This window comes from Xyrauchen texanus, chromosome 12 (assembly GCF_025860055.1).
Source record: "Xyrauchen texanus isolate HMW12.3.18 chromosome 12, RBS_HiC_50CHRs, whole genome shotgun sequence".
Taxonomy (NCBI): domain Eukaryota; kingdom Metazoa; phylum Chordata; class Actinopteri; order Cypriniformes; family Catostomidae; genus Xyrauchen; species Xyrauchen texanus.
This window is the reverse complement of record NC_068287.1, coordinates 34,716,825-34,739,820: the sequence shown is the minus strand read 5'-3', so window position 1 is coordinate 34,739,820 and position 22,996 is coordinate 34,716,825. Positions and strand designations below refer to the sequence as shown.

General features: G+C 39.0%; 1 protein-coding gene across 1 annotated transcript; it reads left to right on the top strand.

Annotated features, from left to right (window-relative positions):
• The first annotated feature begins 918 nt into the window (after nt 1-918).
• On the top strand, nt 919-22,668 carry LOC127653380 (epididymal sperm-binding protein 1-like). The gene is made up of 9 exons (XM_052140053.1): nt 919-1,207; nt 2,020-2,190; nt 2,689-2,862; nt 8,674-8,844; nt 9,301-9,471; nt 9,975-10,148; nt 10,599-10,769; nt 20,807-20,853; nt 22,441-22,668. The coding sequence occupies exons 1-8, from the start codon at nt 1,138-1,140 to the stop codon at nt 20,815-20,817; spliced, it is 1,113 nt and encodes a 370-aa protein (XP_051996013.1). The 5' UTR covers nt 919-1,137; the 3' UTR covers nt 20,818-20,853; nt 22,441-22,668.
• The last annotated feature ends 328 nt before the right edge of the window (nt 22,669-22,996 follow it).

The following is a 22,996-nucleotide window of genomic DNA, read 5'->3' as shown; positions in this document are numbered from 1 at the left end:
AGCAGACTCGGATAGGGCTCATCTAGGAATATCCCCATATCTCTGCCTTCTTCATACTCAGAAATTCCAATAATTCTGATGTTGTTTTGCCGATAACGATTCCCCAAATCCTCCAGTTTTTCCCAAACGTGTTCCAAATCTTCTTTGTCCGCTAGCGGATTAGCAGCTAATTCCCTCTCCGATGACTCCAGATAATCCTCCATCTCGACATCCCCGATCCTTGTAACCAACTCAGAGCATTTAATTTACATCGCAGTAATCGATCGACGTATTACAGCAAGATCCTCTAAGTCAGCAACAACTTCCGTCAGCATCACAGACATGCTGGACAGTTGGCGTTGAATTTCTCCCACCGCAAATCCCTGGTCTGCGGGCCCATCCGAGGCACCAGTTTGAGTACGTAGGTGTCTTTTAATATCTCCCTTTTTAATTCTTTGCCATGTTCTTCATAGAACAGATATGTAGCAGGGTGTATCGAATCTTACTGGTTTATGACATAAAAATAACTCACCATCACGTGACCTCCCCAAAGACCTTAAGTTTAACATTTTAATGTTTGCCAAAACTGTAAGATCAAGTAAACTGCATTCTGCTTTTATGGTTTAAAAACATTTATTTTATGTCAGATAATGATGCTCATTTAGGACAACAGATACCATTTTTTTTGTGGAAGTTTAAACACTCAAATGTTGCCTTAGTTACAAACTATCTCTGTGTTTATCCGCTCAATAGATTGCTCAATTCTAAAATTCAAAATTCTAATTTTGCAATGGCAGTGACAAATGCATTTTGCATTTGCAGTACTTTTACAATATTTGAAAGCTTAAAAATATGATGACATTTCCTCCTTATGTCTCTAGTTTTTTGCAACAATGCCCCATTGGTCAGATTAACTGAATAAATACTGCTCTTCTTCAGTCAAAAAAATCAAACTGCATGAGGCAGTGCAAAAGATCAAACAAGAGAAAGCTGCAGAAGACACTTTGGAAACATTTTGGAAACTGCCATATGCTACTTGATCTGGTGTGAGAGGTCTTTCTGACTGATTAACTTGTTTATCCCCAAGCAGAATAGAGTTTCAGAGACAAAGATTAAAAAAGTTACAGTGATTTATGAAGTGAGCTCAAACATTCAATAATGAAAGTTCGTGTAAAACACCTCGGCTTTGCCTTTTTGGTTTTATCCTTTACATTTGTACAATCTCAAGGTAAGTTTTCTACCCTTCTTCTTTACTTTTTCTCATTTTGTTAATTACTTTAATGTCGTTTATATTTAGATTTCATTGATCAATGATATACACATTAAATGCACTTTTTAACTTTTCTTCATGTCTTCATGTATGCATTGTTTGTGCTTTTAAGAATGTCATCAAAAGGACATTAAATAGGAAAACATATAACGATTGGAGAAAAATTCCTACAATAATAATGTAATAGTGAAAATGAACTGCCAGACAGACTCATATCATTAACCTTATAAAAGCTGATTTTTTTTTACATTTAGAGGGTCCACTGATGGAGTCTGCCATATTAGAATTTTCCAACTCCAAACCATATAAACTTTAATGCTTATTGGATTCAATCATTTTCATTATATCAAGGTGTGCATAATTATTAGGCCGCTTCATTACCTAAAAAAAGAGATTTAACTGGCACTGAAAAATAAAATATTACTAGCCGACGGCTAGTTTGTTTGAAAAAACATGGATAAGATAGGTTGCTTTACATTGTTTTCCTAACACAGCATAACAAATGTTCTCATAATGTTAGAAAACCATGAATGTAGGCTTGCTATTGTTAACACATATCAGCTGTAACAATAGATATCAATGAACTCATTGCCTCCAGCAGGTAAGTCACCGAATTTAATGCACAGTTGACTGACTTGCTGTCCAATGTCCCAGAATGAGTCCATAATGTCAAAATTAGTAATTTTGCTCCATCCAGTTTGGCTCCAGGAATTGGGAAAATTTTATTTTGAGATATTGGATGTGTTTATTTTCACTACTGTTTTGCATAGGCATTGTCACGGTAGGCGGTAATGATCCTGGAAAAGAGTGTGTCTTCCCCTTTACCTATCGCAAGCAGATGTACTTCGAATGCACAACAATCAATAACAACCGCATTCCCTGGTGTGCCACAACAAGTGATTATCCCAAAGACAACAAGTGGGGTAACTGCCCTTTTACAGGTAGATAATCAACATGTAATCATTAATAGCCATTAACAGCCTTTTCTGTACATTTTTACATGTTAAAGATAATACACAAAGGTATTACATTATGAAGTTCAGTGGTATGAAAGGAAAACTATAGGCCTTTCAGAATTAATTGCTGAATCTTGCTATTTCACAGAACAATTCATGTGAAACATTTTGGCTATACACGTTCACAATTGCCTGAAATGGTTTGTGCCTAAATGCATGAGATTACCAGAGAGGCACAGTAACTTCTGTCCATGTTTAGTGTTTAATTGTTATTGTACCTCTGGACTTGAATCGGACATTGGCCTGTTGTGTACCAGTGCTAAAATCCAGCAGTTCATGCATTCAAGATTACATGAGTTTACTGACTTGTTCAAAAAAAGCAATGTTATCTCCATCCGTTGCTTCCACAGTTGTAAAGTACATTCAATAAAGCAGTTTTAGTCATTCTGTCATTAACATGAAGTATATATATCCTATACACAGGGCCTCCTACCACTGGTGGAAACAGTAATGGTGCACCCTGTAAATTTCCATTTAAATACAATGATATGGATTACTATTACTGCACTACAGACAATGAGGAATCAAAAAAACTCTGGTGTGCTACAGTTTCAAATTATGCTCAAGACTCAAAGTGGGGATACTGCCCCACATCAGGTAAGTTAGTGTTTTAATAGATGTATCATGTTGCAGAATAAATTGTATATTGTTTTTTTTTTTAATTAAATATTTTTTATTTGTTTTCACATTTACAAAAAAATAAAACAAGGATCCACTATGAAATACATTGAAGAAAACAAATCAACATACCAACACACTACAAACAAATAAACCAAAAACAACACTGACTCAGTTACGTACATAAAACCAAAAGTTATACAGATAATGCAAAATCAGGTCTCTCATCAAGATCTTTCAGGGAATCCCTGTAGCAAGATGGCAGAAACATCAGGCTCCAGATAATTCATATTAGGCTCCTAAACTTTTCAAAATGTATTTGACTTTGAATGTAGCATGCATGTCAAGTACTCCAGTGGTACTAACCTGAACAGCTCTCTATGCCAACCCTTAACAGTTGGTTCATTTTCGCTTATCCACTGCAGTAAAATGTTCTTCCTTGCAGCATATGTGAGAATACAGTACAATCTCTTATTTGCCGACAATACATATCTGGCTGGGAGGCCTAGAATGAGAGTCATTGGGTCCATCTGCAGCTTCAAGCCTAGTATCTTTTCCATTTCCTCTAAAATATTAAGCCAGTACCTTTGTAGTTTGTTGCAAGAAAAAGACAATGAGATAAAGTACCAAACTCTATTTTACATTTAAGGCACATGATTGAAAGAGTAGTGTTGAAATAATGTCTGCGGTTTGGGGATATATGCATTCTGTGTATAATCTTAAATTGTATTGCTTTGGCACGATTACAAACTGAAATTGAGTTAGTAGATCTCCCTATATCTTCTCACTCATTATCACTGATACTAACGGAAAGGTCCTTCTCCCATTTAACTCTAAGCCCTTGCAAAGCCAGAGGTGGCTCAGCACACATAGCTACATAGAACAGGCTGACAGACCTTTTCCCAACTGTTTGAAACAGGCATTTTTCAAGAGGGGATACTTCAAAATTACCAATTAAGGTTGTACTATGCAATATGTAATGCCTAATCTGTAAATATCGGAAGAAGTCTTGTCTGGGATATCATATTTCTCAACCATTTGTTGAAATGACAGTAACATATTATCAACAAATAAATATTTCAATGTGTTTATGCCATTATTACCCCATTGTCTAAAGCCAGCATCAATTAACCACGGCTGGAAGTCAGGATTATTACGAATAGGAGTGAAAACAGATTTTAATTTAGACCTCCTTTCTAGTCTACGCATTAGCCGCCATGACTTAATTGTATTACGTGTAACAGGGTTGCCACAGCTCAACCTGATAATTTTACATTTCTTAATAAACAGCAGGTCCCTCAATGGATATCCTGAAAGTGAAGTTTCAATATCCAGCCAAACCGAAGTTGTCTTATTTGAGACCCAATAATAAATATATCTCATAAGCGCACACAACTGATACTGTCTAAAATTTGTTAAGTCTAAACCTCCCACAGAGCTTAGTAATTGCAAGGTAGACATCTTTAGCTTGGGTTTACGTTAATCCATAAAAAAGAGCTAAGCCAGCCATGTAGTTTCTTTATGACCCCATTTGAAAACAGGACAGGAATCATTTGGATAGGGTATATTAATCTAGGCAGTATATTCATCTTGATCAAGGCTATACGTCCCAGCCAAGAGACTGGTAAAGAACTCCATCGCTCCAGATCTTGCCTTACCCTCTCAAACAGGGGGTATATTGTTTTAATTATGCAAAATGAATGTGACTAAAAAAGGAGGGTGCTAAAAATAGCCATGACATAATAAAACCAATCAAAAAGATGTAATACTGTATATGAGTAAAAAAACATACAGATTGTGTAAATGCTGGTGTTGTTTGATGCATACTCCTAGGAGTGAGAGCTCATGTTTGAAGTTATATTTTCCTCTACAGTGTTGCATCGTTGTTCCTGTGTTCCCTTTACAAAAATCTTCACTAGGATGCTCTGCTGAGAAAAGCGCTTTGGGAACAATCCTACATTGTGACCAGCTGTGAATATGTGTAATACGTCAATCAACATTGACCGGAATTTATAGCGTCGGCTGGTGAGATCATTAGATGCACCTGTGGCGAGGCTATAAATAGACGCGTCACCAGCGTGTCGTCAGATAAATTTTTTTCAGAGCCCACTCTGTGTGTGTGTGTGTCTCACAAGCCTGTAAAAACTTTCTTCCCTTTGTTAGGAGTTAGAAATTGTTAGGCAGTGTGCAGAACTTTCTTTTCTTCTCTCTTTGCCCTGAAAAAATAAATAAAATAAAAAACATATATATATATATATATATATATATATATATATATATATATATATATATATATATATATATATATATATATATGTAAAAAAAAAAAGGGAGAAAAATGTCAGAGGGTCAAGGCAAACCCCTGTCTACGTTCTATGACTAATAGGGACACGCATCAGTTTTGCTTTGTTTGTTTGGGGGAAGAGCATGCTGCTCTCACGTTGGGGCAGGGCGGGTGCGCGCATTGCGACCTACTTTTGGTCAAAATGCTTTGCACTCGCCTTGCTTACTTCCGAGAGCCGGCACCCACACTTCATTCGTGGGGCTCTCGTATGGATCTGGTTGAGGTGCGAGAGACGGGTCCATCCCTTTCGCTCACTCTCTCCCCAGATCCGGCTGGTGCTACCCGTGATCTTGAAGTGTGCTCTGGTGCTTCTTCCTCAATTCATGAGGGGCCCTTGATTCTCTTGGGTCTGCGGACTACGAGTTACCCACATCTGAGCACTTCAAACATGACTCAAAATCTTCTGAGGAGTTACTTGAAGGGAACTCATCAGTCCCTTCCCTTCTTTGATGACCTCCATGACGAGCTTTCTCGTTCGTGGAGGAAGCCTTATACTTCTCGCGTTCACGTGCCCTCGACGTCGTTATATTCGACTATGGTGGCTGCTGAGGCGTGAGGGTATTCAATGATGCCGCCGGTCAAAGAGACACTCGCGGGTTATCTCTCACCGGGTTCGGCATCATCATTGAAAAAACCCGCTCTCCCCACTAAGCCATGCAGGACTACCTCCATGCTAGTAGGGAGAGCTTATCAAGAGGCAGGTCAGGCTGGTGCTGCGCTGCACACCATGGCTGTGTTACAGGCTTACCAGGCTGAATTACTGAAAGACCTGAGTACGGGTGCAACGCTTGACGAAGAAGCCTTCTCTGAACTTCGTCAGGCCACAGATCTATCTCTCCGTGCGACAAAGCAGACAGCCCGTGCTATTGGCCGGTCTATGTCCGCTTTAGTCAGCACGGAGAGGCATTTATGGCTTAACCTTTCGGGCATCAGGTATAAGGACAGAGTTTTCTTACTTGATACCCTGGTTTCGCCTTCTGGTCTTTTTGGAGACGGCATGAATACGGTTATCTCCAGATTGCAGGAGGCAAAAAGCCTCGAGGAAGCCTTTGGGCAGTTTTTTCCTCGCCGCACTCCGGGGGCGGGGCCGTCGGCCACCCAGTCCCGCCCCGACTCTACTAGGAGGGAGGCTCAGAAACAGAGTGTGGCGAGTCGTACTCCCCCTCGTAAGGACTGGGGACAGGCTCGTAGCCCTCAGAAGCCGTACAAACAGGACCTCAGGGTCGTGATTTCTAAAAGAAAGAAGCCCTGACGGTCTTGTACCCAGCCTTGTGGGGGTAGTTCCCCTCGGGACGGGGTGCGTGTACCATCCACTTCGGCCCTCCCGATACCCTCACGGAACCTCTTCACTCCCGCCGCCTTTGGTGTTTCGGGACTTCAACAAAGAGTTGGGTGTACCGTTGCTTCCTGCCTTAATCCAGGATGCGGAACACTCAACACCCCCTCAACAGGAAGTGTCGAAATTAATAACCATCTCAGAGAACCAGGCAGCATGGAAACTTCTGCCAGGTATTTCAATGTGGATTCTGAAGACAGTAGAAAGAGGCTACAGAATTAAATTTGCTCGCCGATCTCCGTGTTTCAACATTGTGGTTTCCACTACCTTAAAACCGGAGCAGTCATGTCTACTGCGGAAAGAGCTGCAAAATCTCTTGGTTAAAGGAGCCGTAGAACGTGTTCCCCTTGTTAATCAGAGCGGCTTATATCCCTGGATGCCTGAATGGGAGCAGATTTACTGTCCAGACAGAAAATACAGACGGGGGAGTGGAAACACCACCCCGAGGTAGTGAACAAATCTGGTTGAGATTTTACAAGAGCAGAAGTGGACCACTTCGCCTTCTAACAGATAGCGCAATGTACCCTCTACTTCTCTTTGAGTCACCAATCCCCCCCTGGGGTCATACATGGCCCAGAAGGCGCCTGTATGATTTCCCCCCGGTTTCTCTGCTCCCGGGAGTCTTGGCCAGAGTTCGCCAGCCAGGGTCTTGCCTCTTACTGATAGCGCCGCGCTGGCCAAACAGGTTAAGGTTCTCGGAGATAAGGTCTCTCCTCGACGACTCGCCTTGGGCGATTCCGGACAGGAGGGACCTTCTGTCTCAGGCACAGGGGACAATATTTAATCCCCGGCCAGAATTGTGCAACCTTCATGTTTGGCCCCACTGAGGGACACAGGGCTTTCTCCTGAGGTTATCGTGACCATTTTAAGTGCTATGGCTCCCTCCACTTGGAACAAATCTGAGTAGATTTTACAGGGCAGAAGAGGACCTCTTCGCCTCTATGAACAGCGCAATGTCTCCTCTACTTCTCCCTGAGTCACCCACCCCCGGGGCTGGACGCGGTGGCACATACATGGCCCAGAATGCGCCTCTATGCGTTTCCCTCTACTAAAAGTTCATAATGCAGAACCAGTTAACTGCCAGATTGCTTCAGTTCTGGACTTTCTGCAGGAAAAACTGTCAGCAGGCATATGTCCCGCCTCTCTCAGGGTCTATGTGGCCGCCATTTCGGCTTGCCACGCCCTGATGGACGGGGTGCCCATTAGGAGGCATCCTCTACTCGCTCGCTTCATTCGTGGAGCCATGCGACTGTGGCCTCCTGCTAGGGCCAGGACCTCTTCATAGGACTTAGCAATAGTCCTGGAGGGTCTGGTTTAGACACCCTTTGAAGCTCTAGAGTAAGCATCTGACAGACTTCTGACTCTCAAGATGGTTTTTCTAATGGCATTACCTCTCTGAAGAGGATTGGGGATCTACAGGCTCTGTCTGTTTTGCCGGCCTGTTTAGAATTTGCCCCAGGTATGGCTAAAGCAATTTTGCACCCTCATCCTGATTACATTCCTAAGGTGCCTTTCTCGACATTACATCCTGTCACTCTTGAAACTTTCTGCTCCCCGCCGTTTGTAACGCCGGAGCAGGAAAGACTTCACTGACTTTGTCCAGTCCGTGCCTTTCAGACTTACGTCCACCGCACTAGCCAGTGGCGTAAGTCAGGGCAATTATTCATCTGCCATGGGGGCCGCAACAGGGGGGCAGCCGCCACCAAGCAGACTATGTCGCATTGAGTGAGGGATGCTATTGCCCTGGCCTACGAGGCGTGCCGTCAAGCTTCGCCAGTAGGTATCACACTGGCCACAGGTGCATCTAATGATCTCACCAGCCGAGGCTATAAATTCCGGTCACTGTTCATTGACGTGTTACACACATATTCACAGCTGGTCACAATTTAGGACTGTTCCCAAAGCGCTTTTCTCAGTGAACAAGGGTTAAGCTACGGAACCCGAGACGCTTCTCAGCCTCCACATGTTTAGCATTTATTCAGTGTTCTACTAAATATTGTCTTTGATTCCAAATCTGAAAAGTATTTGGAGATTGAAGGAAGACAGAACCATGAATACAATTTGATTTTGAGATATTGGATGTGTTTATTTTCACCACTGTTTTGCATAGGCATTGTCACAGTAGGCGGTAATGATCCTGGAAAAGAGTGTGTCTTCCCCTTTACCTATGACAAGCAGATGTACTTTGCATGCACAACAATCAATAACAACCACTTTCCCTGGTGTGCCACAACAAGTGATTATGCCAAAGACAACAAGTGGGGTAACTGCCCTTTTACAGGTAAATAATCAACATGTAATCATTAATAGCCATTAACAGCCTTTTCTGTACATTTTTACAGTTAAAGATAATACACAAAGGTATTACATTATGAAGTTCAGTGGTATGTAGAATGAAAGTAAAACTATGTATACATGACATGATAAAACCAATCAAAAAGATGTAATACTGTATATGAGTAAAAAAACATACAGATTGTGTAAATGCTGGTGTTGTTTGATGCATACTCCTAGGAGTGAGAGCTTATGTTTGAAGTTATATTTTCCTCTGCAGTGTTGCATCGTTGTTCTTGTGCTTCTCAGCCTCCACATGCTTAGCATTTATTCCGTGTTCTACTAAATGTTGTCTTTGATTCCAAATCTGAAAAGTATTTGGAGATTGAAGGAAGACAGAACCATGAATACAATTTTATTTTGAGATATTGGATGTGTTTATTTTCACTACTGTTTTGCATAGGCATTGTTACGGTAGGCGGTAATGATCCTGGAAAAGAGTGTGTCTTCCCCTTTACCTATGACAAGCAGATGTACTTCGAATGCACAACAATCAATAACAACCGCATTCCCTGGTGTGCCACAACAAGTGATTATCCCAAAGACAACAAGTGGGGTAACTGCCCTTATACAGGTAAATAATCAACATGTAATCATTAATAGCCATTAACAGCCTTTTCTGTACATTTTTACATGTAAAAGATAATACACAAAGGTATTACATTATGAAGTTCAGTGGTATGTAGAATGAAAGGAAAACTATAGGCCTTTCAGAATTAATTGCTGAATCTTGCTATTTCACAGAACAAATCACATGAAACACTTTGGCTATACACTTTCACAATTGCCTGAAATGGTTTGTGCCTAAATGCATGAGATTACCAGAGAGGCACAGTAACTTTTGTCCATGTTTAGTGTGTAATTGTTATTGTACCTCTGGACTTGAATCGGACATTGGCCTGTTGTGTGCCAGAGCTAAAATCCAGCAGTTCATGCATTCAAGATTACATGAGTTTACTGACTTGGTCAAAAAAAGCAATGTTATCTCCATCCGTTGGTTCCACAGTTGTAAAGTACATTCAATAAAGCATTTCTAGTAATTCTGTCATTAACATGAACTATATATCCTATACATAGGGCCTCCTACCACTGGTGGAAACAGTAATGGTGCACCCTGTAAATTTCCATTTAAATACAATGATATGGATTACTATTACTGCACTACAGACAATGAGGAATCGAAAAAACTCTGGTGCGCTACAGTTTCAAATTATGCTCAAGACGCAAAGTGGGGATACTGCCCCACATCAGGTAAGTTAGTGTGTCTCCTTTATAGATGGATCATGTTGCAGAATAAATTGTATATTGTTTTAATTATGCAAAATGAATGTGACTAAAAAGGAGGGTGCTCCATCTCAGTGTAAGCTGGAAAAATAGCCATGACATGATAAAACCAATCAAAAAGATGTAATACTGTATATGAGTGAAACAACATACAGATTGTGTAAATGCTGGTGTTGTTTGATGCATACTCCTAGGAGTGAGAGCTTATGTTTGAAGTTATATTTTCCTCTGCAGTGTTGCATCGTTGTTCTTGTGCTTCTCAGCCTCCACATGTTTAGCATTTATTCTGTGTTCTACTAAATGTTGTCTTTGATTCCAAATCTGAAAAGTATTTGGAGATTGAAGGAAGACAGAACCATGAATACAATTTTATTTTGAGATATTGGATGTGTTTATTTTCACTACTGTTTTGCATAGGCATTGTCACGGTAGGCGGTAATGATCCTGGAAAAGAGTGTGTCTTCCCCTTTACCTATGACAAGCAGATGTACTTCGAATGCACAACAATCAATAACAACCACTTTCCCTGGTGTGCCACAACAAGTGATTATGCCAAAGACAACAAGTGGGGTAACTGCCCTTTTACAGGTAAATAATCAACATGTAATCATTAATAGCCATTAACAGCCATTTCTGTACATTTTTACAGTTAAAGATAATACACAAAGGTATTACATTATGAAGTTCAGTGGTATGTAGAATGAAAGTAAAACTATGGAGACATGACATGATAAAACCAATCAAAAAGATGTAATACTGTATATGAGTAAAAAAACATACAGATTGTGTAAATGCTTGTGTTGTTTGATGCATACTCCTAGGAGTGAGAGCTCAAGTTTGAAGTTATATTTTCCTCTGCAGTGTTGCATCGTTGTTTCTGTGCTTCTCAGCCTCCACATGCTTAGCATTTATTCTGTGTTTTACTAAATATTGTCTTTGATAACAAATCTGAAAAGTATTTGGAGATTGAAGGAAGACAGAACCATGAAGAAAATTTGATTTTGAGATATTGGATGTGTTTATTTTCACTACTGTTTTGCATAGGCAGATACTGCCCCACATCAGGTATGTTAGTGTGAAGTTCAGTAGTATGTAGATTTGAAGTAAAACTATAGGAGTTTCAGAAATAATTGCTGAATCTTGCTATTTCACAGGAAATATAATGAGAATCATGTTGGCTATACACTTTCAGTATTGGCTGAAATTGTGTGAGCCTAAATGCATGATATCACCAGAGAGGCACATTCAATTCTGTCCATGTTTTTAGAGTAATTAGGTTCCAAAAAACTTTGGTGTTTTTGTAATTATTGCAATTATTAGGGCCTGAGCACTGGAAGAAGGTGCTAAAGCCCTATTTTTTATTATCTTTCATGTTTTTTCACAAATATTTTTATTTTTAATGCATTCACCCATTTAGAAGGCATTCATCATGATTGAAAACTCAAGAAATTGGCACACATATCAGACCTGCGTAAAATCGAAAAATGATGTAGTGTTTAGGCTTGGGTGTAGTCGAGGAGCTCTACAGCACCTCTAAATGCAGGCAATGGTTAGGATGAATTTGCTCAGATGTGCACAATATTTGGTATGGTTACTGCTCTCATCATGTTAGACAAAGTTCACTTGGTTGTATTTGACTATGCCCAACAGGAAGTCAGCCATGTTGGATGCAATTTGGGATCTTAAAATTTCCAGCAATGTATTGAGGGACATACATTTGTCTTAGGACATCTTTTCATTTGATATTGCAACCCAGCATAGACATGCCTAATCGCTTCCACTAGTTCGTATATGCTTATAAAATTTTCAAAACTAGTGAAACATGGCACACCCGTCAAAGTTTGGCAAGATTGTATAATTCTTTTGTCATTTGTGTTGGGTGTGGCCAGTGGACTCCATAGTGCCCCCTAACCTTTCAAATTAGTTAATCACTGTGGTTGCCACTGTGGTTTGTCTGATATTCACAAGTTTTGGTAAAGACATTGTTCTCACCATGACAGACATATCTCCCATTGGCTTGTATTAGCTCCGCCCAACAGGAAAACAGCCATTTTGGTTTGTTTGTAAAATGCATGGTCTGGAATTTGAAATACTCCTCCTAGGGGATTTATGTGACAGGCACCAAACGTGGCCAACATCATGCAAAGACATTGAATATGCTAAATTGAGAACAGATTTTGATATATCGAATGGTGTTGCTATGGTGAGGAGATACATTTATGGTGAAAAATGAGAAACCGGAAGTGCTCATATCTTTGGTGTGCATTGTGTGATTTAGATCAAAATTTTGATTTATATTTGGTATTGGGGGCTGATCATATGGATGTGACTGTTGTGGGGCATGGTCATAGTGCCACCAACTGGTGCCATCATTTACCTGAATTGCTTCAAACTTATTTAAAAAATGTCAGGACAATGCTGATTTGAAATTGGTAAAGATTTATTGATATCATGTTGCAATGGCAACACACTAAATGTTATTATTCCTTTCATTATATATTAGGTGTGTTTTGAGGCACTTGGAATGCTTACATGACATGTGGCACACACATCAGAGTTGTTAACCATTAGGGCTGGGCAAAAGATAATATGGGGGGGGGGGGTCCTCGGTACATATATAGATCTCATCAAGCCGGATAACTTCACACTGTCAGTCTTAAGCTCCACCCAACAGGAAGTCGGCCAGGAAGTGGGTATATCTTGGTCATGCTTGGTCTGATCAGATTCCAATTGTGAATGCTTACCAATTGGCCATTCCCGTTTACACCAACATGGTAATAAAGAGGCAGACGCTGTATTCAGTTACACAATTTTATATATTATAGAAACACGGTTATGTTTGTGAAAATGTACAATGAATTGATTCATGTGTACAGAAATATACTGGCATAACTTGTGGAATGGTAGTCTTTTTAGATGTCATTTCTTGCTTCATTGACAGTTAATCCTTGCACTTTGTGGACAGTGCAAGCACAGGGCTCCAGACTAAAACAAATTACTTAGGAGCTATTGGCTCGATATATATGCTAGATTGAGACTGCTGTTAGAAAACAAGATAGACAGCCAAAGAGAAGACAGCTGATAACCCATTAATCAAATGTTTAATAAACCAGGTATATAGTTGAGAAAATAAGTTTGCATTCCCTTTTGTCTCATAAATTTTCACATCCCTTTCATAATTTATACAAATATAATAAATAAAAAATATATATTTAGTACTGCTTTTCAGAATCTACATTACAGATATATACATAAAATATCATATGCATATAGTAGTGTGTTGTCTTCATGAGCATCAATGAATGTTTGCACCTTGTGTAATAGTTGTGTGCAAGTCCCTAAATTGTCATAAGTGTCAAAAGCTTGTGCCCCTAGTGCCGCCAAAACAGCACCAACCCGCATCAGAATAGATTAGCATTCTGAGATGATATTCTTCACACCACAATTGTGCAGAGCGGTTATCGGATTTACCGTAGAATTTGTCAGTTCGAACCATAAAAAAATAAACTCTAGAGACTGTTGAGTGTGAAATTCCTAGGAGATCAGCAGATACAGAAATACTCAAACCAGCCCGTCTGGCACCAACAATCATGCCAAGGTCCTAATAACTGAGATAAAATTTTTCCCCAATTCTGATGGTTGATGTGAACATTAACTGAAGCTCCTGACCCGTATCTGCATGATTTTATGCACTGCTGCCACACGATTGCCTGATTATATAACTGCATGGATGATTGTTGATGCCATACGGGCTGGTTTGAGTATTTCTATAACTGCTGATCTCCTGGGATTTTCACACACAACAATTTCTAGAATTTACTTTTGAATGGTGCCAAAAACAAAAAAAAACCAGTGCGCAGCAGTTCTGTGGATGGAAACGCCTTATTGATGATAGAGGTCAACAGAGAATAGCCAGACTGGTTTGAACTGACAAAGTCTATGGTAACTCAGATAACCACTCTGTACAATTGTGGTGAGAAAAATATAATCTCAGAATGCTATTCTGAGATGCGGGTTGGCACTGTTTTAGCGGCACGATGAGCTCCTTCCCAATATTAGGCAGGTGGTTTTAGTGTGTGGCTGATCGATGATATACAGTGCATCCGGAAAGTATTCACAGCGCTTCCCTTTTTCCACATTTTGTTATGTTACAGCCTTATTCCAAAATTGAATAAATTCATAATTTTCCTCAGTATTCTACAAACAATACCCCATAATGACAACGTGAAAGAAGTTTGTTTGAAATCTTTGCAAATTTATTAAAAATAAAAAACGAAGATAAAACAAAATCACATATACACAAGAGTTTACAGCCTTTGCTCAATACTTTGTTGAAGCACCTTTGGCACCAATTACAGCCTCAAGTCTTTTTGAGTATGATGCTACAAGGTTGGAAGACCTATTTTTGGGCAGTTTCTCACATTCTTCTTTGAAGGACCTCTCAAGCTCCATCAGGTTGGATGGGGAGCATCGGTGCACAGCCATTTTCAGATCTCTCCATAGATGTTCAATCGGGTTCAAGACTGGGCTCTGGCTGATCCACTCAAGGACATTCACAGAGATGTCCTGTAGCCACTCCTTTGTTATCTTGGCTGTGTCCTGTTGGAAGATGAACCTTCGCCCCAGTCTGTGGTCCAGAGCACTCTGGAGCAGGTTTTCAGCAAGGATGCTGCATTCATCTTTCCCTCGATCCTGACTAGTCTCCCAGTTCCTGCCGCTGAAAAACATCCCCACAGCATGATGCTGCCACCACCATGCTTCACTGTAGGGATAGTATTGGCCTGGTGATGAGTGGTGCCTGGTTTCCTCCAGACATGACGCTTGCCATTCAGAACAAAGAGTTTAATCTTTGTTTCATCAGACCAGAGAATTTTGTTTCTCATCGTGTAAGAGTTCTTCAGGTGCCTTTTGGCAAACCCAGGCGGGCTGTCATGTGCCTTTTACTGAGGAGTGGCTTCCGTCTGGCCACTCTACCATAGAGGCCTGATTGGTGAAATGCTGCAGAGATGGTTGTTCTTCTGGAAGTTTCTCCTCTCTCCACAGAGAAACACTGGCGCTCTGTCAGAGTGACCATCGGGTTCTTGGTCACCTCCCTGACTAAGGCCCTTCTCCCTCGATTGCTCATCTTGGCGGGGCGGCCAGCTCTAGGAAGAGTCCTGGTGGTTCCAAACTTCTTCCATTTAAGGATGATGAAGGCCACTGTGCTCATTGGGACCTTCAATGCTGCAGAATGTTTTCTGTACCCTTACCCAGATCTGTGCCTCGACACAATCCTGTCTTGGAGGTCTACAGACAATTCTTTGGACTTCATGGCTTGGTTTGTGCTCTGACATGCACTGTTAACTGTGGGACATTATATAGACAGTTGTGTGCCTTTCCAAATCATGTCCAATCAACTGAATTTAATACAGGTGGAAAATTCCGGAAAGTATTCACAGCGCTTCACTTTTTCTACATTTTGTTATGTTACAGCCTTATTCCAAAATTGATTAAATTCTTAATTTTGGACATGATTGGACATGATTTGGAAAGGCACACACCTGTCTATGTAAGGTCCCACAGTTAACAGTGCTGCGGGAACACATTCTGGAAGCCGGAGTTTGCAAGAGCAAATTCGGACGGAATTCTGTAAATCAACATCGACTGGCGGTTAGCATAAACTGTACTCCAACTGTATAAACATGTCAACTAGCTCAGATGGAGAAAATGGAAATGAAATGGAGTGGATTATAGCTTAATCTGTGAAGCAGAAAACAGCATTGAAAGGAGAGGATAGGAGGGCTAGAATGAGAAATTCGACTGATAATAGTGAGTCTGAGTCTGAAAGTAACACTATGAAAAAATCGAGATCTAGTCTGCATGATAATCAGAGCAGTTGTCAACTAACACAAACTATTGAGTGGAAAGTTGTTGTTGAATTCAATCAAGATGGTGGGCATTATCATCCAATAAAACCAACAAGAGCAATAGAGAAAGAGATTGGGTAAAATCTGCTAGATTATTGAACAACAAACGTGTATTAATATATGTGTCCAACAAACAGCAGCAGGATAAGATACTAGGGATGACTACACTTAATGGTGAAAGAATGAAAGCTCACATACCTGGAATTATGTCAAAGTTAAGAGGAGTAATTTCAGAAGTCCTGTTGAGCATGTCTATGGAAGATGTCAAAAAAGAGATGCAAGGAAGTAAAGTAATAGAGGCCACAAGACTGAAAAGTAAAAAGGATGGTTCAATTAAGGAAACATTATCTGTAGTAATACAGTTTGAGAAAAGTTTGCCAAAATCAGTGCAAATGGGGCATATGAGCTTTAGAGTACAGGAATTTATCCCGAATCCTCTTAGATGTTATAAATGCCAAAGAATGGGTCACATAGCTCAGCAATGTAAAGGAAAACTAAGATGTGCAAGATGTAATGGTCAGCATGAGTATGGAAAATGTGAAAAGGCTGCCAAAGTGAAATACAACTTTGGAGGAGATCACAGAGCAACTTATGGAGGATGTATTGTGCAAAAGAAGCCAAAGAAGTTCAAAGAGTCAAAATAATGAGTAAAACCTCATATGCAGAAGCTCTAAAGCAAGTCAAGGAGAAGGGAAATATTACAGGATTGACAACAGAAGAGGCCACAATTATACAGGCCTAAGGGTTGACATATCATCAGGTTGTCAGGAGGTAATCCATGGACTGGTCCCTGTGGTGACTGAATGTAATCACAAGTGTAAAGTTGACGAGGATATATTGATAGTGAAGAAAGTGAAGTTTGTGGCCTTCATTTGTCACATCATTAATGTTACCTCACAATTTAAAAAGAAAAGTGAAAGAAAAAAAAGTCATTGTAGAGGTGGCAGATAGGTTTCTTGACATGAGAGAAATTAAAGCAGATCATATACATGCATTGTTAACAGTAACTGAAGGTGGAGAAAATGCTCATGCTGAGGGTTGAGATTTTGATCATGGTTCTGCACATACTTCAATGAAATGCGAGAAGCCTTATAGCTAATGGTCAAGAATTTAAAAAGTATATTTACGATTTGGAAATAGTTCCAGAAATAGTATGTGTTCAAGAAACATGGTTAAAACCTCAGCTTGATTTTAGAATTCCAGTTTTGATCTTATTGATTTAGTGCAATAAGACTTGATAGAGGAAGCAATCAAAGTGGTGGAGGGTGTGCTACCTTTATCAAAGATGGGTTAACTTTCAGAGTGATTACATCTCCTGAGGCATGGGAATGTACTGTAATTGAAATCTGTTGTGCAGGGAAAGAAGGAAATATTAAATTAATACATTTTTACAATCCATGTAAAAAGTTAACTTTTGAAATGTTAAATAAAGCAGGTGGAAAGGTTTTTAAAAAGGAAATTTGGTGTGGTGATTTTATATTTACATTTATGCATTTGGCAGACACTTTTATCCAAAGCGACTTACAGTGCACTTATTACAGGGACAATCCCCCCAGAGCAACCTGGAGTTAAGTGCCTTGCTCAAGGACACAATGGTGGTGGCTGTGGGGATCGAACCAGCGACCTTCTGATTAACAGTTATGTGCTTTAGCCCACTACGCCACCACCACACCACTCATTTTAACGCTCATAGTAGTTTATGAGGTGGAAATTACACAGATAGTAATGGAAGAATAGTTGAAGAGTTAATGGATGAAAGAACATTAGTCTGTATTAATGATGGAACAGGAACAAGAGTAGATGTGAATAGGGGGTCAGTTTCATGCTTGGACATTACTCTAGTATCAGATAAGTTAGTTAATAAGTGAGAATGGTATGTCAAGAAAGACTCGACTGTAGGAAGTGATCATTTCCCAGTTCTTACTATAATAATTACTAACGTATCAATGCAAGAAGGGAACTTAATCACTAGATGGTGTTTTGATAAAGCTGATTCTGAAAAATGTAAAATATGTTGTAGGGAATCAGCACACATGGTTACATTAGAAGGTACCATAGAGGAATGCTCAAGACAAGTAACAGATTACATACTTAATGCTGCAACGTTATGTATACCAAGGAAAGTAACAAAAGGGAGAAAGAAAGTTGTACTGTGGTGGAATGAGGAGTGCAGTAGAACCATTAAAAGAAATAAATAAAGCATTTCGAGTATTAAAGAAAAACTTTACACACAAGAACATCATTGATTACCAAAGGAAAAAGCTATTGCCCGAAGGACAATTAAAAATACCACAAAGAGGACATGGAGGGAATTCTGTTCCACCATTGGTAGTGAAACCAAACTAAAAGATATCTGGAACATGTTTAAACAAATGAGTGGAAATGGGAAGGTAACAAAACTCCCTGCATAAGTAGATGGAGAGAAGATGGCAGTAACAGATAAAGAGAAGGCAGATGTTCTTGGAATCACATTTGCTGCAATACACAGTGGTGAACGTCTAGATGATAAACATAGACAAGAAAATAATTTACTAATCAGAGTAAATGAAAATGAGGGAAAAGGGAGAAGATGATTTGTCAGCACTTGATGTGGATATTTCAATGTCGGAACTTAAAATAGCTTTGCAAGACACCGGGTATTCAGCCCCAGGACAAGATCAATTGAGTTATGCCATGTTTAGACAGATGCCTGTGGAATCTTTGAAGATTATTTAGAGACTCTTTAATAAAATATGGAGTGAAGGAGTTATACCGAACGTGTGGAAAGAGGCGATAATATTACCATTCAACAAACCAGGGAAAGATCCTGCTAATCCGGGAAATTACAGGCCCATAGCTTTGACCTCACACTTATGTAAATGGATGGAAAAAAATAAAAGTAGATTAACATATGTTCTGGAACATAGAGGATTATTATGCAAGTATCAGTTTGGATTTAGAAAAGGAAGATCCACAACTGAAGCTCTTGTTCAAGTAAGTAATGAAGTGGAAAAGGCTATGAAAATGAAAGAGCTAATGGCAATAGTTTATTTTGACATTGAAAAGGCATACGATTCAATTTAGAGGGAAGGGTTGCTCATTAAATTAAGTAATATGTGTTTGGGAGGGCGATTATATAATTGGATACTAGACTTTTTATCAGCCAGGAAAATTAAAGTCAAGGTTGGGGAGGAAGTGTCTAAAGACATTGAAATTGATAATGGTATCCCACAGGGTAGTGCAATCAGTCCTATACTGTTTAATATAATGATAAATGACATTTTCTCAGATCTTGAAGGAAGTATCAAATCTGCATTATATGCAGATGATGTGGCTATATGGATAAGGCGAAGAAATGTGAAATATGTAATAGGAAAATTAAGAGAAGCAATAAAGAAAGTGGAAGAATTGTCATATAAATGGGGGTTTAAGCTGTCAATTAGTAAGTCCTGCTATATGATATTTACAAATAAGAAAAAGATTGACGTTGAGAAGTTGACACTATATGGGAAGCCTATGGAGAGGGTGTCTGATTTTAAGTACTTAAGACTTTGGCTAGATGATAAATACACATGGAAAGCGCATATTAAACATATAGAATCAAAATGTAAGAAAGTAATACATTTACTATGAGCTGGATCTGATTGGGGGGGGGGGGCTGATAAGCAGTCATTAATTGATATATACAGAGCTATTATGAGATCAACAATTGATTATGGATGTATAGTCTATGGAGCAGCAGCTAAGACAATACTACTAAATATATATAGATTACAGTATAGAGCTCTACGGCTCTGTATTGGAGCCATAAAGTCAACCCCCATTAATGCTGTTCTAATAGAAGCAGGTGAAATAGCAAATACCATACAATTTTGAGTGGTCTTTATCACCCTCATATAATTGTGCATGAATGAGAGGAACTATTGATCAGTGTTGGGTGTAATGCGTTACAAATAAAAAAATTAAGTAATCTGATCACAGTTACAGACATGAATAAAAATATAGCTGCAAGCAGCGATACCGGGGTCAACACAATTATCGGCACCATGAGCAGCAAAATAAACTTTGTGACATGTTACAGTAGGCTAAATGAGTACATTGTTATTAGCATTAATAGAAATAGCATTATACATTTTGACCACAAGGTCAAAGCTAGACAAACAACAGGAATATTATAAGTGTCAGAATGGGAGATGGGAGACCCCTCCAAAGTGTCTGGGTGAGTCGTCTATTTCTAAATTATTCTCTTGAATCTCACTCTCATCAAGAACTATTTTGCCATTTGTGTCTAATCAGATTGACTTTATCTGTCATAGAGCCCTGTGAAATTACACCTGACATTACTGAGAAGAACAATGTTCAACCCCCCCCAATATAAGATCTTTGTTAAACGTGGTGGCACTCATAGACTTTATTGCCAGTCTGGATGGTATATTGGAGGTGTGAGGAGATCTGATTATCTGGACGTGTCGTGTTCTAATGGAGAGTTAAAATCTGACAAAGCTTTTTAAGTACATCTGAATGTGTATTTTTACTCCCACATTAGTCAAGGTGTTTATATTCATGGAGATCTGTATGTTTAACTGAAAAGGGTTAAAGTGCCAGAAGCAGAGAGTAAAATGCTACAATATCATTAAATATGGGTTAGGATGAATGACCAGCATCATTCACACTGAATGATTTTATTCTCTGCACTTATGTCATTGACACAGCAAATAATCTTGTGATACTTTTCTTCAGGCAAAAAATGATCTTGATTGAAAAGAAACTGGATTGCAAACACTGAGGTAATGAAAATATGTACTTCTCAATTAATTTTAGAGTCATTAAATGAATGAACCACAAACAGGACATGATGATGTTACATATGATGATGCTGTTGAGTGTGATTTCAGGAGATTTATTTTTAGCACAAAAATTTTATGAAATGAAGTCCTAGTTATTGTTAAACACAAACACTGAACTTATACAAGTGTCTGAACATGTTTTGGCTAGGAATGCACTGATCAGATACCTGGATCGGTATCAGCTCCGATACTGACGTTTTGAAACGTAACAGGTATCGGTCCTACGAGCCCGATCCAAATCGTATGTATTAGTCATGTTGGTTACTGTCAAGCTAAAAAAAAAATTATATAAAAGAACCATTAAAACACAATTAGTGTAGTTCATATGACTCGAGTGCATTTTATTCAAAGCCACTTGAAGACTTGCGACAGCTCTGTGAATCACAAAAGGCTGTTTAATAAGTAAATATATAAAATGCATGCGCAGCTCCAGCACGTTATTGAATGACACTGCACTGATTATATATATATATATATATATATATATATATATACATACACACACACACACACACACACACACACACCTATTTTTAGCCTTCCTAGCAGTGCACAATATTTGAGCGCTACTCATGAACAACATCTCAGGTGCAGATGCTCAATAGTTCAGTTCACTTATAGGCATTTAAAACGGAAAAAGGTGCTCTTATAATTTTTTTTAACCAGAATTTGAATAAGTAGCCAATTAAACTACCATGAACTTGCCTACAAACAGACCCATACAGGACTTCCTGGAGAGTTCGGAATGTAAAAATAAAAGTGTGAGGGTTTAAAAGTTAAAGGTTACACGGAGAGACTCACAGAGGCAGAGATATGAACTCAGTAGCAGCAGGGTTTACTGAACAGATGGCTGAAACAGTGATGTAAACATTGGGAGTAAATCCAGTTGAGCAGAGTGGCAAACAGCAGGTGAGTAATATCCAGACAAGTTATAGACACGATGAACAGATAATTCACAACAGTCTTATTCTGCTTGCAGGCAATAATGCAGACCCATATATGTTTGGCATAGTAGAAAGGTCTGGAGTCAGAGATACCATCAATGAGAACAGACAAAGAGTGTGTGTGAAATCGGGGTATATATGCAGTCCTTGATTAGCCACTAATGATATGTAGGTGCATGTAATCAGAAATCAGGGGAGAGTGATCACTGTGACAGCAGTGAGAGAAAGAGAGACCGGTGGATCCGTGTCAAAAGGTGCACAATTGAGGTATATTACTATTGAGGTAAATTGAGGTATGATTAAGTTGAATGGATTCCAAAAAATAACTGTGTGAATGAAAAGTGAGCTGATATTGAAAAAATGTTCCAACTAAATTGAAAAAAAAGAGATCTGAATCCTTTAAAGTCGAGATACGAGCTGAAAAAAATTTGCTGCTGATGACTTATACTGAAATTACTGTTTTCCAATATCGGAATCGGAAGAGAAAAAGTGGTATCGGTGCATCCCTAGTTTTGGCATGTAAACTAAAGTAAAAAGGTTGTTATATGTCTATCTATAATTATGTTTTCTGTTCTGTATTAAGATCTGATGATCCCTCTGATGTATCCGGAGCATGAAGATGGACACACAAACACACACACATATATATGCTTGCAAACGCTTCCATTAACATGCTAATGGGCTAACTGCAGTTTAGTATAATTTAACATTATTTTGTTATTTTATTTACACATACACTGAAAAAAAAAATTTAACATAAAAATGTGCTTCATGTTGTAACATCTAAATAAACTGATTTTAATCAAGTCAATCATATTATTTAACTTCACTTAATAACAGTGGTGTAGTATTGACTAAAGAGGTGGACATTTATCGAGGAACGATATGACCATTTATATGATGAACACTTTATACAACCCCAATTCCAAAAAAGTTGAGAGGAGAGATTTGTAAATTATATTCACCCTTTGCTATATTGAAAGCACCACAACTAAACATTATATAATGTTTTACATTGTGAATTTCATTGTTTTGTTTTAGTTTTTTTGTTACATATAGTAATTTAAAATCAGATGTTTGCAACACAATCCAAAAAAGTTGCGACGGGCAATTTAAGACTAATAACAATTTGAGGAGTT

What these genes read in the sequence shown, in the direction of transcription:
- LOC127653380 (XM_052140053.1), top strand. Translation starts at nt 1,138, where the DNA reads ATGAAAGTTCGTGTAAAACACCTCGGCTTTGCCTTTTTGGTTTTATCC. An exon ending in TACATTTGTACAATCTCAAG is followed by an intron (nt 1,208 to 2,019) that starts GTAAGTTTTCTA and finishes TGTTTTGCATAG; the next exon opens with GCATTGTCACGGTAGGCGGT. An exon ending in GGGTAACTGCCCTTATACAG is followed by an intron (nt 9,472 to 9,974) that starts GTAAATAATCAA and finishes TCCTATACATAG; the next exon opens with GGCCTCCTACCACTGGTGGA.